The sequence below is a fragment of the Coregonus lavaretus genome, assembly GCF_964263955.1.
Source record: "Coregonus lavaretus genome assembly, chromosome: 16".
Classification (NCBI taxonomy): domain Eukaryota; kingdom Metazoa; phylum Chordata; class Actinopteri; order Salmoniformes; family Salmonidae; genus Coregonus; species Coregonus lavaretus.
The window spans coordinates 35,902,143-35,920,075 of record NC_140003.1 but is presented as its reverse complement, the minus strand read 5'-3'; the positions used below and the strand labels follow the sequence as shown (position 1 = coordinate 35,920,075).

At 42.9% G+C, this 17,933-nt stretch overlaps 1 protein-coding gene across 1 annotated transcript; it reads right to left on the bottom strand.

The window, feature by feature from the left end:
* Positions 1-1,831: 1,831 nt before the first annotated feature.
* LOC311143668 (leucine-rich repeat-containing protein 58-like) lies at positions 1,832-11,367 on the bottom strand. The gene is made up of 4 exons (XM_084179539.1): positions 10,643-11,367; positions 3,749-3,877; positions 3,110-3,387; positions 1,832-2,957 (listed from the first exon to the last, which is right to left on the bottom strand). Exons 1-4 carry the CDS (start codon positions 11,101-11,103, stop codon positions 2,764-2,766), a joined length of 1,062 nt encoding a protein of 353 aa, XP_084035665.1. The 5' UTR covers positions 11,104-11,367; the 3' UTR covers positions 1,832-2,763.
* Positions 11,368-17,933: the final 6,566 nt, after the last annotated feature.

Here is a 17,933-nt window from a genome sequence, read left to right as displayed (position 1 = left end):
CATGTGGTTGCAGGTTATGATGCACTTAACAGACAAGCTGCAACATGATCTCATCAACTCTTCATTACTGTAATGCATGGCCAAGTTATCCAACAAATTCCTAAGGGTGGACCATTCATCAACTGAACACATAATGATGAAATGCTGTCGTGCGGTAGGCAAATCCTAACACAAACAGACAATAACCTCTGAGCTCAATGTCTTGACCTCAACGCTCAGATCAACTGTCACAACGTTAGTCCCCCTATTGAAGCACAAAAGCGATGGAGTCATCTCTGTTTCAGTCACTGTTTGGAGATCACTATTGGATTCCCAAAAGATCAGGTTGATGGTGGGTTGGCCATAAAAGCAGGTGATTTGCACCAATAGTCAGGTTAACAGGAGCTTAAATATTTTATAGAGAAACAACAGCGGAGCAGTTTGGGACAGCTTGAGTTAAAGAAAAACTCCACCCAAAAACTCCACTACATGGCCAAATGTATGTGGACATCTGCTCGTCGAACAGCTCATTCCAAAATCATAGGCATTAAAATGGAGTTGGTCCACCCTTTGCTGCTATAACAGCCTACAGTCTTCTGTGAAGACTTTCCACTAGATATTGGAACATTGCTGCGGGGACTTGCTTCCATTCAGCCACAAGAGCATTAGTGAGGTCGGGCACTGATGTTGGGCGATTAGGCCTGGCTCGCAGTCAGCGCTCCAATTCATGGTAGTGGATAACATCAACAACTCAAATACATATCACACTCCTATCCAGCAGATACTGAGAGCACAAACCTGTTAGCATATCAGCTTCTCACAGTGAAATTAGTGTGTGTGCCAAAAAGAGAGAACAGATAAAGGGGTCGGCGTTAAAGCGACCCCAGGCCTGAATGAGGATGGCAGGACAGAGCCTGTCTCTCAGTGAGCCAGACAGACTGACACAAAACTTTGAGCTCTCTGAACACTGTTTAAAATGTGGGCAAACAGACAACACAAAACATCTGTCCCTCAAAAAAACAGTTAGCCTGCTCGGGTGAGAGGAAAAACAGAACGAAAGAGGAGAGAGGCTGAGAGTGTAGGAGAAAAATATTGAGCGTAGGAGGGAGAGAGGTTTATATCACTAGGTCTTGGCAGGGTAGCTATATCATCTGCAAATTGAGAGAGGGAGGCAGAATGCGCTCACCCTGGTATCTCTTAGTGCTGGGTTAAAGACGAGGTCCCTCTGCATTCACCCTCCATAATGCAATTACGTTCATACTGTATGCAAATGAACCAGACAAACCCGTCCTGAACGCAACTCATTCAAACTACCAATGGCTCAAAACAAAACGCTTCGTCAAGCTCATGTACAAGAGCACACATGCGGACGGTCTAGCATCTAGCATAGTTCCAACTGTCAAAGGTTTGGCAGTTAGTCCTGGAGAAAGATAAAGTGGAAATTCATTGTAGTCATTTTCGCAACAGGCTGGCAAACAAACAAAAATGGACGCTATTTGGCATGACAGGCCCACTGATTCTTCCCCACAGATTAGTCTACATAGCAAACGATGACATCAGAAGCTAAGGAGATGTCATCATAGCTTCAGCAGATATGGGATGTGGACTATGAGCTAACTAGACAGATCAGCTGATATTGCAAGTTATACCTCACCATAGTGGGTGACAAGTTTCACAGATATCCCCCACATTTTAGATATTCAAATCAAACTTTATTAGGGAAATTATATACTGTACAGTCTATATTAGAGGGGAAAAGTGCACATACTTTAGTACAGATCATCAACCTGTATGAGTACTATATTATATTCCATAAGTCATCTTCAATAAAAACACTATTAGTGTGTGAGCCATTGAGTGTCAGACAGTAGAACAGTAGCATGTTGGATTTGTATAAAAGCAGTACATGTTACAAAAATTGCTTTTTTCACATCATTGGGTTTAGGATCATGAATAGAAAATCACTTACAGGAAACAAAAGACTAAAACTAAAAGGTGAATTGTCATATTTCAGGGTGCAAAAAGTCATCTTTGTTTAGTTGCTGTTCCTTCCATTTTATTTTATTTATAAAATTCATTTTTTCTTCTCCATAGTACTGTAACAATAGCCCAGTGTTTTTAGTCTGAACAATGTCTTATTTAAAGGCCAGCTACTGTAGTACACTGTACTTCCTGTTCACCTTGAACACGTACCTTCTGGGGACCTTGTCTAAATGTTCCCACACACATCAAAAGACACAAATATCTAGAACTGTCTATATTTAAAGAAAACCAAGGGATGGAAATACAAACTTTCATCTTGTCTGATTAGTTTGGTTTTCTCCTTTCACAGTAAATGTGTGTATTGTGCTGTGAGGTGTCCATACACACTCTGCCCGGCCTAGATCGACTTCCTGTGCGTGAGAGAAAACAAAGCTTTCACCGAGTACTGTGTCACACACTTTGTTTTCTGGCACTTGGAAATCTCACATTGTTCATATCCTGATTCTCAGGAAAGGCGTGATGAAAACCCCTTTCAATGGCTCACATAGCAAGTTGGCAATAGTTATGGTTTCTACTGCCCTCCTATGCTTACCCATGAGATCCCTCACATAATTTGCCCCCCAGTTTTAGATGGCTATAGTGACTTAGTCAATAGGTTCCAGGGGACATACACCGCTAAAGACATCTCTCGAGACCAGAGGGGTCAGAGTTCATCCCTACAGTAGTGTCCAATCACGGAGAGAAAGACTGGGGTTCTGAGGCCGTTATCATGGTTACGACCGGAGGCCCCTCCACTTCCTGCTATCCCAGCAGCACCTTCTGCAGGCGGTCGGCGGGCACGCTGATCTCATCCTCTGACTCTGCGTCGCTCTGGGGGTTGGAGTTGCAGTGTGAGGTGCATTCTGGGGAGCACAGGTAGTGCATGAGGGGCAACCGGTACTTCCCACAGAAGTCCACAAACTTGATGTGGCGCACGCATGAGTCAAAGTACACGCCTAGGGAGAGAGAAAGCAGATAGACATTGAATAAGCACACTGAAATAAAATACAGACTTATACTTAAATTATATACAGACAAGCAGACAAAGACAGGTACAGAAATACAGACACACACAGTCCAATGAGAAGCTAGCGTGTAGTAAACGTACCAGCACACTTAGGATTGGGGCACTTGCTGGCCAGGTCTAGGTAGTGCAGCAGGTGGCAGGGGATGTCGCAGGGCGAGTATGGAACGTTCCGGCTCTTGATGGTACGACCCGCCAGCTCCAGCAGCGACGGGGGGTCATAGGTCATTTCCTTGACGAAGCGCACAACCAGGGGGTTGCCGCGGAGACTGAGCTCCTGCAGGTGTACCAGGCTGAGTATCTCCCGGGGCAAGTAGGTCAGCAGGTTGTTATGGAGACTGAGGGAACGCAGGGAGTGGAGCCTGATGGGAGAGAGATGGCATGGTCATCGTTATAAGTATTGTAGACAAATCTAGACCTTGTTTAGGTTATGTTAAGTTGTGGTAGTCCACTATGGATGTGGTTCTGTTAACCAGTTGAGTTGTGGTGGTGGTGGTATGCTTTGAATATGGTTTGGTTATGACAGTCTTGTAGCAGTATTATTATTGTGTTATGGTTATATTACGGTTGTGTTTACCTGGTGAGCTGTGGCAGTATGCTCTAGATGGGGTTGTAGTTGTGTTATGGTTATATAACGGTTGCGTTTACCTGGTGAGCTGTGGCAGTATGCTCTAGATGGGGTTGTAGTTGTGTATGGTTATATTATGGTTGTGTTGTGGTTACCTGGTGAGCTGCGGGGGTACACCCTGTATGCGGTTGTCACACAGGACCAGGTAGCTAAGGTAGGGCAGGTTGGCCAGCTCAGGAGGAATAGAGGTGATCAGGTTACCACCCAAATACAGCAGCTCCAGACTGAGAGAGAGGTTTAAATATGTTTAGCATCATATCGAGTGACAATTAACATGACAGTAACAAGTAGAGCATGAACCCGGACGGTGTTTGGGACTTCAAAAACACCATAACATACTGTATACTGGGCAGTTCCAAAAACACCATAACATACTGTATACTGGGCAGTTCCAAAAACACCATAACATACTGTATACTGGGCAGTTCCAAAAACACCATAACATACTGTATACTGGGCAGTTCCAAAAACAGCATAACATACTGTATACTGGGCAGTTCCAAAAACACCATAACATACTGTATACTGGGCAGTTCCAAAAACACCATAACATACTGTATACTGGGCAGTTCCAAAAACACCATAACATACTGTATACTGGGCAGTTCCAAAAACACCATAACATACTGTATACTGGGCAGTTCCAAGTGCACATGTGGCTAGCCATGTTTTGACACATCAGTACTACACTGGGGTTCCCACATGTTGACATAGATGCTGTACGTGACAATGATACAGAGTGAGTGAAAGACATCAAAGGGCTGGAGCAGTGGAGCTGCTGAACAAACTGTTTCAAAGGGAAGACACTAGAGAGAGACACATACCCAGTGGCGTAAAGTACTTAAGTAGAAATACTTTAAAGTACTACTTAAGTCGTTTTTGGCAACTTTTACTTCACTACATTCCTAAAGAAAATAATGTACTTTTTACTCCCTACATTTTTTTTGACACCCAAAAGTACTCGTTACATTATTAATGCTTAGGAGGACAGGAAAATTGTCCAATTCACGCACTTATCAAGAGAATACGAGGTCATCCCTACTGCCTCTGATCCGGCGGACTCACTAAACACAAATGCATCATTTGTAAACTATGTCTGAGTGTTGGAGTGTGCCCCTTGCTATCCGTAAATTAGAAAAACAAGAAAATGGTGCTGTCTGCTTTGCTTAATATAAGGAATTTGAAATGATTTATACTTTTACTTTTGATACTTAAGTATATTTAGAACCAAATACTTTGACTTTTACCCAAGTAGTATTTTACTGGGTAACTTTCTCTTTTACTTGAGTAACAGTCTATTAAGGTACCTATACTTTTACTCAAGTATGACAATTGGGTACTTTTTCCACCACTGCACATACCACAGAGAAGTGTCGGAATTTCTAGCTCTGTCTTTAGCCTGCTGGTGTGCGTGTTTACTCTGACTTGTGTAGGGGCCGCCAGAGGTAGAGTCCAAAACATTCGCTCACGGCTAGAGTGACGTTTAGGTCGAGTGTAATCAAATGTGGTAGCAGCAGACAACCATATGGAGTAGTCCCATACAAACAGATGACTGACTGAGGCAGAGAGAAAAATAATAATTAATTTATTGTCCACAAATCTCCAATGGAAATGTACACATTCTCAAGTGTTCTGCTTTATCCCATTCCCTCCGAATGGATGAAAGAGTGAAAGGACAGCTGAACACTGGGAAAATGGAGAAAGAGAGGAACAGAGGGAGCAGCAGGCACAGAGAAAAAGGGAGTGAAAGTAATGTAATTGCCTGACACAGAGAGTGAGCAGTCAGCCCGTCTGGCCTATGGCCTGTCTGTGGAACTGATGACACAGCAGCGACTGGGACAGAGAGGAGGCCATTATGTGTCCTTGGCGCCTGAGCCCTGAGCCAGCCCCTGTCCCTGTGGGACTAAAGGAGCCACTCGGGGCATCTCAATACCTCACTCTGTACAGTTACCCCACTAGCACACACAGCCCTAGTTTCCCTTGAAGTCAAGCCCTGGTGCCCCTGGAGCTCTGTTTCTGGGTAAAATGATCAAAAAGGGGCCTCCCGAGTGGCGCAGCGGTCTAAGGCACTGCATCGCAGTGCTAGAGCCATCACTAGATACCCAGGTTTGATCCTGGACTGTATCACAACCGGCCGTGATCGGGAGTCCCATAGGGCGGCGCACAATTGGACCAGCGTCGTCCATGTTAGGGGAGGGTTTGGCTGGCGGGGTTTTACTTGGCTCATCGCGCTCTAGCGACTCCTTGTGGCGGGTCGGGCGCCTGCAAGCTGACCTCGGTCGTCAGTTGAACCTGTTTCCTCCGACACGTTGATGCGGATGGCTTCAGGGTTAAGCAGGCGGGTGTTAAGAAGCGCAGATTGGAGGGTCATGTTTCGGAGGATGCATGACTCGATCTTCACCTCCCAAGCCCGTTGGGGAGTTGCAGCGATGAGACAAGATCGAAATTGGGGAGAAAAAGGGGGTAAAATACAATAAAATAAAATACAAAGAAGGATCAAAAATAAACAAAAATTGATTCTTAGCAAATGGCAATTTCTCAAGCAAGAATTTAGCTAGGAATGTCTGGGAGTGGTCTGAGTGGAGGAGGGGGGCAAAACGGAACATTTGTTGTTATTGGCAGAGAGGTTTGGAACTAGGCTTGGACGATATATTGTTTATTTCGAAATACTGACGGTATGATTTTCAATACAGTTAAAATTGTGGTTGGGGGCATCGCCGGGGCTGTGTGCTACACCACTGCTTATAACTATAAGAAATCTAAGATGTGTCAAATAATTTTATCCAGCTCAGGGCTCCTACTACACATTTGGTTTGCTAACTTGCTAGTTAAGTGGCTTGATGTCAAGATCAAGCTTCTTTTTTACAGCAGAGACATTCAATCCCCTCCTGGATCAAGATCCCTGTTGCCTAAATTGTTATGTGCGTCCCCCAAAAAAGTATTATTATTATTATTATTATTTATTTATTTATTTATTTATTTATAGTGCCCCTTGTGTGCACTTCTGGTAATACTGTTTTGGTCAGTATGGTACAGAAACAGTATGAAAATCTGGATACTGTCAACCTTATTTGAAATTCTTATTGGTCTATTAACTAAATTTACCACATGTTGATGTCACTATGGAAGGCCCCAAGAGATTTCAGGCAGTCTTTTCAAAAAGGTCTTACAAAAGGGCATCATCATCATTTTCACAAGTTCACAGTATTATTCCAACCACAGTGTGTTTAAAAAAAAAATATATATATATATATATATACACATTTTGTATGCACCGGGCCTTTAAGGGTTTACCATTTTGAAGCTATGAGTCTGTACTTCTTCCTTTGTAGGATTTTTTTTTTAACAATACAAAACATACACACGACAACATCAACTACATCACATCTGCCCAGACCCACATGCTCACACCCCAATCTCCAGCGCACACATCACTCTCCGCCACATGGCCTCAAACTGCACCATTTTGTTTCTCTCCATCACCCACGCACTTTCAACATTTAGATAATGAAGCATTTGACCTTTCTATTGTGTTGACGGAGGATTGGTTGATTTCCAGTGTTAAAGTAAACACTTTTTTTCAAGATGATTAACGAGAAAAGTATCTTACTGCATCCTCATATGCCATGTCTTGAAATATGCAGACAGACTGATTAAAAGTAAATTTACATTCTAATACTTCTGGACAGGCAAAATTAATAATAATAATAATAATATGCCATTTAGCAGACGCTTTTATCCAAAGCGACTTACAGTCATGCGTGCATACATTTTTGTGTATCTAACGCCATCCATAACTTTTGGACTTCATAACATTCCCAGAAGGCATGGATTATTGAGTCATTAGTAGTTTTACAAGTTGTGCTGTAGAATTTGTGAATTTTGTCTCTTGTATAATAAATTCTATATTAATTTATTCTGGATTAAGCGTACATTTTTGTTAACTGTAATTTTGTTAGTTATGTTCCAACATTCCCTCCATCTTGTGTCAATATCAGTTCTTTAAAAAATAAGTATTGGTTCCAATTGTTTATATTATTTTTCTAAGAGATTGTCAATAGCATAGGCTCTCTGCAAGGTTTTGTATAGCTTACCTATTATATGAATATCCTTATCTGACTCCTCTGATGTCCAAAAGATTTCAAATCGAAATTGTGATATAAAACTTTTAAATTGCATGAATTAGAAAATATCTACATTGGTCAATCCAAAAATACTTTTTCATGCTGTCATGGAAATAAATATATTTCCTATTACCAAGTCATTTACGGTTTCTGGAAGGATAACACCACCCTCAGACTTAGGAAGATGTAAAACTTTCCTTTTTATTCTATGAGTTTTATTTGCCCATATAAAGTCTGTTATGACCAAGTCAACTTTTTTAAAGAATGTCTTCGGATTGCAAAGACCAAACCTGACTATAGTAAACTCACTAAAAAGCAATGATCAAATCAGCTGATGACAGTCAGCCAATAGGGTCAAGATTGGTTAACTATTAAAGCCAATCAGGATCTATTCCAGCTGAAGTCAAAGTACTTACATACTTATCTTTGGTTAGTCTATAAATAGGCTAATGTTTATAACCGCTTGACATGACCCACATCCCGGTTGCACCCACTGATTTGTGACTTTATGATGCGTTCTCTCTTTTATAAATGTTAATAGGCTATATAGTCAGATCATAAACTGTGCTCACTGATATTAGTAGTCCCCTGTAGCTCAGTTGGTAGAGCATGGCGCTTGCAAAGCCAGGGTTGTGGGTTCGTTTCCCACGGGGGGCCAGTATGAAAAATGTATGCACTCACGAACTGTAAGTCGCTCTGGATAAGAGCGTCTGCTAAATGACTAAAATGTAAATGTAATTAGTAGAATGTGACCTGTGGGTGGCGGGTAGATGGAAGAATGACTTGATCTCCAGTAGGTCGCTGTGACCTGTGCTAAGATACCACTGGCAGACTTGTCTCAGGGTAAACACGACATGAGAAATAAACAGACTTTTTCCAGATGACATTGTTTTTTACTATCCTGGGAACACACTACCCTTGCAGTTTATACAAACTTGGCATTTGTTCACATATTAACCACGAGAAAATGGAATGTGTGTGTGTGTGCTCGTGTGTGTCATGACATCTCTGCATACGTGTGTGACTTGACTATGTGGAAGTGAGTGTTTCTGTGTGTGGTTGATGAATAAGAGTTAGTCATCCCAGAGGTTGTTTACGTGTATATTGCGCAATGTGTACCCACCACATGAACCATAAATGTCCTCCTCTGAGCAGCTTAGGCAGTCAGTCATGCTCTGGCCCTAGCCAGAATAGATTCTGACCCTACACTGGCTAACAGCGCCAATGGGGTCGGACAGGCTTCCTGTTTAGATTAAGACACTGCGGAGCTGGTGTGAGATATGGCTCAGAAAACATACCACAATCCAGGGATAAGAAATGCGTTGTATTCCACATTTTACCAATAGGAGAGAGAAGAATAAATGACACCGAGAAGAATGAACAACTGCTCGTTTTTTAGCTGTCGTGCAATCTTCTCGGTGTAACAGTTGGGATAATGGGACAATTCGGAGTTGAGGTATATTTTCCGAGCCATATCTGGCGCCGGCTCTGCTGTGTCTTAATCTAAACAGGAAGCCTGTCCGACCCCAGTGCAGCTGTAAGCAAGCGTAGGGTCGGAATCTATTCTGGCTAGCACAGGATCAGTTAAGATTCCCGATAGCTCACACACCTGTCAGTGTTGGTAAAGGCCTGATTGCCTGGTAATTGTTATTGGCTGCAAGTTGTGATAGCATACCGTTTTAATTTCCTGAAAAACATACGGGTTAGGTTAGGATATAAAGTCTGCTTCAGTGTACTGATACAGTAGCCTACTGAGGGAGTGAGGATGTGTTGAAATCCATTTAACCATAGTCCTGGCAATCAAGGGAGCATATTGTGTTTGTAAAGGCAAGCATCCATGGAAGTAGGCTACAATACAGCATAGCACAGCTTGTTCCCACCTCTCTGCCTCGGCACTGATGTAATGACATCAGTTAAGCCTTTACAACAACCCAAACCCCCAGCAGCATTGGCAGTTGAACTGGCCTGTACCCGCTCTACTCACTCTTCGCCCCTGAACCTGATTACACTATGCCTAAACTGGTCATTGTGACAGTTTCAGGCAGTTGACACTTTTGCTAATTATGTGAAAGGTTGTGATGCAATCACTGGTGAACGGTCGTCACTAGTTACTACAGCCGCAAAGACATTAACCCAGCCTATTTCAAAAATGTATCTTCTTAAAAATTGAATTTAAACCTAACCACACTGCTAACCGTATGCCTAAACCAAACCTTAAATTAAGCAACAACAAAAAAAACTACGTTTGGTTTTCCTAAATTTTTATGATATGCCTATAGCCAATTGTGACTTTACTATCTAGTGGAAACCATGGTGAACTGCAACATTGTAACAAGCTAGTGCGACAACTCTGTAGCTAGTGATGGCCTGATGGGCATTCCAAGTTTTTTTCGGTGAGCCGGCTCATTTGGATCGGTTCATGTAAGAGCCGGTACATTTGGCTCCCAAACGGCTCTTCGTTCAAAGTGCTTACAAATCGACCTAGAACCATGAAACAATTGCAAATCACCTATGTAAAGCTAAAAGTAGGCTACCATTATGTCAGATCGTGAAATGCGCGTTGAAATACATGTTTACCTGGCCAAACTATTAGATCGCCTGCAAAAAAAGTTGCTTCCCCCAAATGTATGACGCACTCTCCCCACTATTTATTGTTTCACCCTCTATACTTGTCTTTTTTTACTTTGCAGAAAAACGTTTTGAGCTCAAAAAGCAGTATGCAATTCAGGGAGCCAAACGGACGACTCTTTCACCGATACTATTCGGTTCCCGACGTTCAACAAGAAGATCCGTTCGTTATCGAACGAACCATCACTATCTTTAGCAGCTGGTGAGGCCGCACGTCAAGTTATGTAGTCTACATACCTGGTTAAGTTTTCTATTTCTGCAGGAATACTTTGTAGTCTGTTTCCCCCAAGGGAAAGTGATTGTAGCCGCTGCAACTTCAGGAACTGCGCTGGCATCTCCTCAAATCGATTGCCACTTAGATTCAACACCTCCAACGGCAAAGATCCGAACTCCTTGGGCAGCGAGAATTCGTCCAGACGGTTGTTCTTGGATATTAGTGTTCTGAGCTTGGTTAACCGAGTAATGTCTTCACAGATGACCGATAGTCCGTTGTTGCTAATGTCCAGAAACTCGAGGTTGGAGAACATGCAAACTGATCCGGGCAGCGAGGCCAATCGGTTGAAGCTTAGACACAACTGCTTGGTGTCCCTCTTGCGCTCCTCGCTGAGATTGACCAAACTCAAACTGTTCAAATTCCGACGCGACAAGTCTAAAACACCCTCACCATGACCGTGTGCGGCTCCTTCATGCAAATCCATTTCGCAGTGTAGGCTACTCTTCAATATTCTGAACGAAGTGGTGGTTGCAAACTCTTTATGGGAATCCAATGGCCACGATTTGCCGTCTGTTTCACATCAATATTCCTTGCAGTGGCCGAACGGTGGCGACCCACATTGTCGCTAAGAATGTGTTCCCAGGCAGTGGGCTGCATCTGATAAAAAAATAAACCTGCTCGGTAAATTACATTTGGAAAAAATGATTGTGTAGAATAGTTCACTGTGAATTGCCAGAACCTTGCTGGTACAATTGACAAAGCAACTGTTTAGCAATTAAGTATTATAGTACATGTTTCGGGGTTGGCGAGCAGTAGCTCCGCCCTAATTTAACCCGTTCATTGGCTTACATGCATTATCTCAGTTGGCTCTGATATAGTTATAGAGTAACATCCCGAAGTTTGTCACCCGTTTGCTAGTAAACAGAATAATTGTTGTGCATAGAGTTGTAATTGGTACGTAATAAAGTAAAACTGGGAGAAAGTTGAAGGTGGTAATTAACTCAATTTGCAGTCTGCTCCCTGGGCCCCTTGCCCTTGGATATTATGCAATCATCCAGTAGTATTACATTGTGCAAGAACGCCCACTAGAGTGTGTAGATTTTTTTTTTTTACTTGCACAACCTGGTTATAAAAGCAACCTCAATTCCCCCATATCCACCATAACACACAATGCTGCCTAGCAGAATACAAAAATATGCACTGTTTGCAATGTTAAGTGACTTAAAAGGTATTCTCAAATTACAGCCACTGTATGGACCAGATGACATTGGAACACTGCCTCTTGGACCAATATCAATGGAATGTAGGCTAGAGCTTCTGTAGAAAACCACAACAGCAACACTTCCTGTATAGACTGAGCTCTGACGCATGAACGTGATTCATTTAAGTGTCTGGACATGAAGGATCACAGACAGACACATGCACAGGCACATGCACACATTCACACAACATTGCCAGTGACCTCACTATATGATACTTAGGTGCCGATACGATATGTATTGCGAGTCTCACAATTCATTCAATCCCCTCCTGGATCAAGATCCCTGTTGCCTAAATTGTTATGTGAGTCCCCCAAATAATAATTATTAGTAGTATTTGTTTTATAGCGCCCCTTGTGTGCACTTCTGCTAATACTGTATTCCCCAGTATGGTACAGAAACAGTATGAAAATCTGGATAGTGTCAACCTTATTTGAAACTCTCTTATTGGTCTATTAACTACATTTACCACATGGTGATGTTACCATGGAAGGCCAAAACTCCATCCCACCAAAACTGGCTGAGATTTCAGGCAGTCTTTACAAAAAGCATTTACAAAAGGGCATCATCATCATTTTCACAAATTCACAGTATTATTCCAACCACAGTGTGGAAATGTGATTTTCCTATGTTTAAAAAAAATATATACATTTTGTATGCACTGGGCCTTTAAGGGTTTTCTCAAAAGTGGGGTCACAACCCGAGTGACGCAGTGGTCTAAGGCACTGCATCGCAGTTCTAGCTGTGCCACTAGAGATCATGGTTCGAATCCAGGCTCTGTCGTAGCCGGCCGCGACCGGGAGACCCATGGGGCGGTGCACAATTGGCCCAGCGTCGTCCAGGGTAGGGGAGGGAATGGCTGGCAGGTATGTAGCTTAGTTGGTAGAGCATGGGGTTTGCAACGCCAGGGTTGTGGGTTCGATTCCCACGGGGGGCCAGTATAAAAAATACCTTCATCAACTTTCAAAGCAGCATAACCTTCCCCATCTACAGTGTATCATTTGAAGCTATGAGTCTGTACTTTTTCCTTCGTAGGATATATATTTTTTAACAATACAAAACATAGACATACAAACGACAAAATCACACAAACATCAACTACATCACAATTGCCCAGACCCACATGCTCACACCAAAATCTCCAGCGCACACATCACTCTCCGCCACATGGCCTCAAACTGCACCATTTTGTTTCTCTCCATCACCCACGCACTTTCAACATTTAGATAATGAAGCGTTTGACCTTTTTATTGTGTTGATGGAGGATTGGTTGATTTCCAGTGTTAAAGTAAACATTTTTTTCAAGATGATTAACGAGAAAAGTATCTTACTGCATCCTCATATGCCATGTCTTGAAATATGCAGACAGACTGATTAAAAGTACATTTACATTGTAATACTTCTGGACAGCCAACTTTCTAACTCTCCCATAACCTTTGGACTTTATAACATTCCCAGAAGGCATGGATTATTGAGTCATTAGTAGTTTTACATGTTGTGCTGTAGAATGTGAATTTTGTCTCTTGTATAATAAATTCTATATTAGTTTATACTGGATTAAGCGTACATTTTTGTTAACTGTAATTTTGTTAGTTATGTTCCAACATTCCCTCCATCTTGTGTCAATATCAGTTCTTTAAAAAAAAAGTATTGGTTCAAAAGTTTATATATTTTTTCTAAGAGATTGTGAATAGCATAGGCGCTCTGCAAGGTTTTTTTTATAGCTTACCTATTATATGAATATCCTTCTCTGACTCAAATAGGATTCCTCTGATGTCCAAAAGATTTCAAATCGAAATTGTGATATAAATCTTTTAAATTGCATGAATTAGAAAATATCTACATTGGTCAATCCAAAATTGCTTTTTAAAGCTGTCATGGAAATACATTTCCTATTACCAAGTCATTTATGGTTTCTATGCCTTTAGTTTTCCATGTGGACCAATTAATCAGGGAATTCTGAAAAGCTATGCAAGGATAGTTCCATTCGGTTATGTTTTTAGGGAGTGATATTAGTTCTTGTAAAATGTGTTTAATTTTCTTCCATGTTGTTATAGTGTTCTTAACTATGAAGTTGTTAATGTTCTTAGCTGTATCCTTTGAAAATAGACACATGAAAATATTCTGGGGATGAGCATGCACATCTTCAATATGTACCCATTGTTCCTCTTCAGTGCATTTAATTATATGTCCCAAGTAACAGCCTTGGGTGGCGAGTTGATACAATTCCAAGTCTGGATGGTTAAAAGCACCCTCAGACTTAGGAAGATGTAAGGGGGGGAAGGCAATTCGGTATTACCGAGAATAAGGAGTCTGCACTTTTATACTTGTTGCCAAAGATTGTAAAGACCAAACCTGACTATAGTAACCACACTAAAAATCAATGATCAAATCAGTTGATGAATGTCAGCCAATAGGGTCAGAGTTGGTTAACTATTAAAGCCAATCAGGATCAATTCCAGCTGAAGTCAAAGTACTTACACACTTATCTTTGGTTAGTCTATAAATAGGCTACTGTTTATAACCACTTGACATGACCCACATCCCGGTTGCACCCACTGATCACCGCCTGGTACGACAACTGCACCGCCCTCAACCGCAAGGCTCTCCAGAGGGTGGTGTGGTCTGCACAACGCATTACTGGGGGCAAACTACCTGCCCTCCAGGACACCTGCAGCACCAGATGATATCATCAAGGACATCAACCACCCGAGCCACTGCCTGTTCACCCCGCTATCATCCAGAAGGAAGGTCAATACAGGTGCATCAAAGCTGGGACCGAGAGACTGAAAGACAGCTTCTATCTCAAGGCAATCAGACTGTTAAATAGCCATCACTAGCACGTTAGAGGCTGCTGCTGCCTATTGAAATCACTGGCCACTTTAAGAAATGGAACACCAGTCACTTAAATAATGTTTACATGTTTTTTGTTTTTTTGTTTTTGTCATTTACCATTTACATATCTTGCACTACTCATCTCATATGTATATACTGTATTCTATACTATTCTACTGTATCTTAGTCTATGCCACTCTGACATCGCTCGTCCATATATGTATGCATTCTTAATTCATTTCTTACTTAGATTTGTGTGTATTGGGTATATGTTGTGAAATTGTTAGATATTACTGCACTGTCGGAGCTAGAAGCACAAGCATTTCGCTACACCTGCAATAACATCTGCTAAACATGTGTATGTGACCAATAAAGTTAGATTTGATCTCTGTGCGTTTTCTCTTTTATAATGTTAATAGGCTATATAGTCAGATCCTAAACTGTGCTCACTGATATTAGAAGAATGTGACCTGTGCGGGGAGGGGGGGGTAGCTGGAAGAATGAATTGATCTCCAGTAGGTCGCTGTGACCTGTGCTAAGATACCACTGGCAGACTTGTCTCAGGGTAAACACGACATGAGAAATAAACAGACTTTTTCCAGATGACATTGATTTTTACTATCCTGGGAACACACTGCCTTTGCAGTTTATACAAACTTGGCATTTGTTCACATATTAACCACGAGAAGCTTGAATATGTGTGCGTGTGCTCGTGTGTGTCATGACATCTCTGCATACGTGTGTGACTTGACTATGTGGAAGTGAGTGTTTCTGTGTGTGGTTGATGAATAAGAGTTAGTCATCCCAGAGGTTGTTTACGTGTATATTGCGCAATGTGTATCATACCACATGAACCATTTCCTCCTCTGAGCAACTTAGGCAGTCAGTCATGCCCTGGCCCTAGCCAGAATAGATTCCGACCCTACACTGGCTAAGAGCGCCAATGGGGTCGGACAGGCTTCCTGTTAAATTAAGACACTGCGGAGCTGGTGTGAGATATGGCTCAGAAAACATACCACAATCCAGGGATAAGAAATGCATTGTATTCCACATTTTACCAATAGGAGAGAGAAGAATAAATGACACCGAGAAGAATGAACAACTGCTCGTTTTTTAGCAGTCGTGCAATCTTCTCGGTGTAACAGTTGGGATAATGGGACAATTCGGAGTTGAGGTATATTTTCCGAGCCATATCTGGCGCCGGCTCTACTGTGTCTTAATCTAAACAGGAAGCCTGTCCGACCCCAGTGCAGCTGTAAGCAAGCGTAGGGTCGGAATCTATTCTGGCTAGCACAGGATCAGTTAAGATTCCCGATAGCTCACACACCTGTCAGTGTTGGTAAAGGCCTGATTGCCTGGTAATTGTTATTGGCTGCAAGTTGTGATAGCATACCGTTTTAGTTTCCTGAAAAACATACGGGTTAGGTTAGGATATAAAGTCTGCTTCAGTGTACTGATACAGTAGCCTACTGAGGGAGTGAGGATGTGTTGAAATCCATTTAACCATAGTCCTGGCAATCAAGGGAGCGTATTGTGTTTGTAAAGACAAGTATCCATGGAAGTAGGCTTAATTACAGCTACTGATAACAGTCTGCTGTAGTTTACAACAATTCTAATTTCTAAAGTGGAAGTTGGGAGAGTTTTATTCGGGTGGTTCAGTGAAACAATTATAGTTTCTGAGGTGGAAGTTGGGAGAGTTATATTTTTTTTGGTGAGGGAGGCCTGCTCTCTCCTTTCCCAGATGTTTAGTTCATTTCATTCCGATCTCCTCTGCATTATTGTAGCCATCTGCTGCAGCCTGTCAACTATGCCTCTGCCTATCCCTGTTCTCTCCTCTCCGCACAGGCTACACAAACGCCTCACACCGCGTGGCTGCTGCCTCTCTAACCTGGTGGTCCCTGCACGCACCACACACCTGGAGTTCCAGGTCTCAGGCAGCCTCTGGAACTGCCGTTCTGCCGCCAACAAGGCTGACTTCATCCCAGCCTATGCTACCCTCCAGTCCCTCGACTTCCTGGCGCTGACGGAAACATGGATTACCACTGAAAACACTGCTACTCCTACTGCTCTCTCCTCGTCTGACCATGTGTTCTCGCATACCCCGAGAGCATCTGGTCAGAGGGGTGGTGGCACAGGAATCCTCATCTCTCCCAAGTGGTCATTCTCAATTTTTCCCCTAACCCATCTGTCTATCTCCTCATTTGAATTCCACGCTGTCACAGTCACTAGCCCATTTAAGCTTAATATCCTTGTCATCTATCGCCCTCCAGGTTCCCTTGGAGAGTTCATCAATGAGCTTGACGCCTTGATAAGTTCCTTTCCTGAGGATGGCTCACCCTTCACAGTTTTGGGGGATTTCAACCTCCCTACGTCTACATTTGACTAATTTCTCTCTGCCTCCTTCTTTCCACTCCTCTCCTCTTTTGACCTCACCCTTTCACCGTCCCCCCCTACTCACAAGGCAGGCAATACGCTTGACTTCATCTTTACTAGATGTTGCTCTTCTACTAATCTCACTGCAACTCCCCTCCATGTCTCCGACCACTACTTTGTATCCTTTTCTCTCTCGCTCTCCTCCAACACTACTCACTCTGCCCCTACACAGATGGTAACGCGCCGCCGCAACCTTCGCTCTCTCTCTCCCACTACTCTCTCCTCTTCCATCCTATCATCTCTTCCCTCTGCTCAATCCTTCTCCCTCCAATCTCCTGATTCTGCCTCCTCAACCCTCCTCTCCTCCCTTTCTGCATCCTTTGACTCCCTGTGTCCCCTATCCTCCCGGCCGGCTCGGTCCTCCCCTCCAGCTCCGTGACTTGATGACTCATTGCGAGCTCACAGAACAGAGCTCCGGGCAGCTGAGCGGAAATGGAAGAAAACTAAACTCCCTGCCGACCTGGCATCTTTTCACTCCCTCCTCTCTACATTTTCTTCATCTGTTTCTGCTGCTAAGGCCACTTTCTACCACTCTAAATTCCAAGCATCTTCCTCTAACCCTAGGAAGCTCTTTGCCACATTCTCCTCACTGCTGAATCCCCCCCCCCCCCCCCCCCCCCCCCCCCTCCCTCTCTGTGGATGACTTCGTCAACCACTTTGAAAAGAAGGTTGACGACATCCGATCCTCGTTTGTTAAGTCTAATGACACTGCTGGTCCTGTTCACACTGCCCTACCCTATGCTTTGACTTCTTTCTCCCCTCTCTCTCCAGATAAAATCTTGCGACT

Bases quoted from the DNA above. Each gene is read 5' to 3' on its own strand.
- LOC311143668 (XM_084179539.1), bottom strand. From the start codon at position 11,103: ATGGATTTGCATGAAGGAGCCGCACACGGTCATGGTGAGGGTGTTTTA. The intron at 3,878-10,642 runs GTATGTAGACTA...CCTCTCTCTCAG, and splicing joins GAAATAGAAAACTTAACCAG to TCTGGAGCTGCTGTATTTGG. The intron at 3,388-3,748 runs GTAACCACAACA...CTCTCCCATCAG, and splicing joins GTACCCCCGCAGCTCACCAG to GCTCCACTCCCTGCGTTCCC.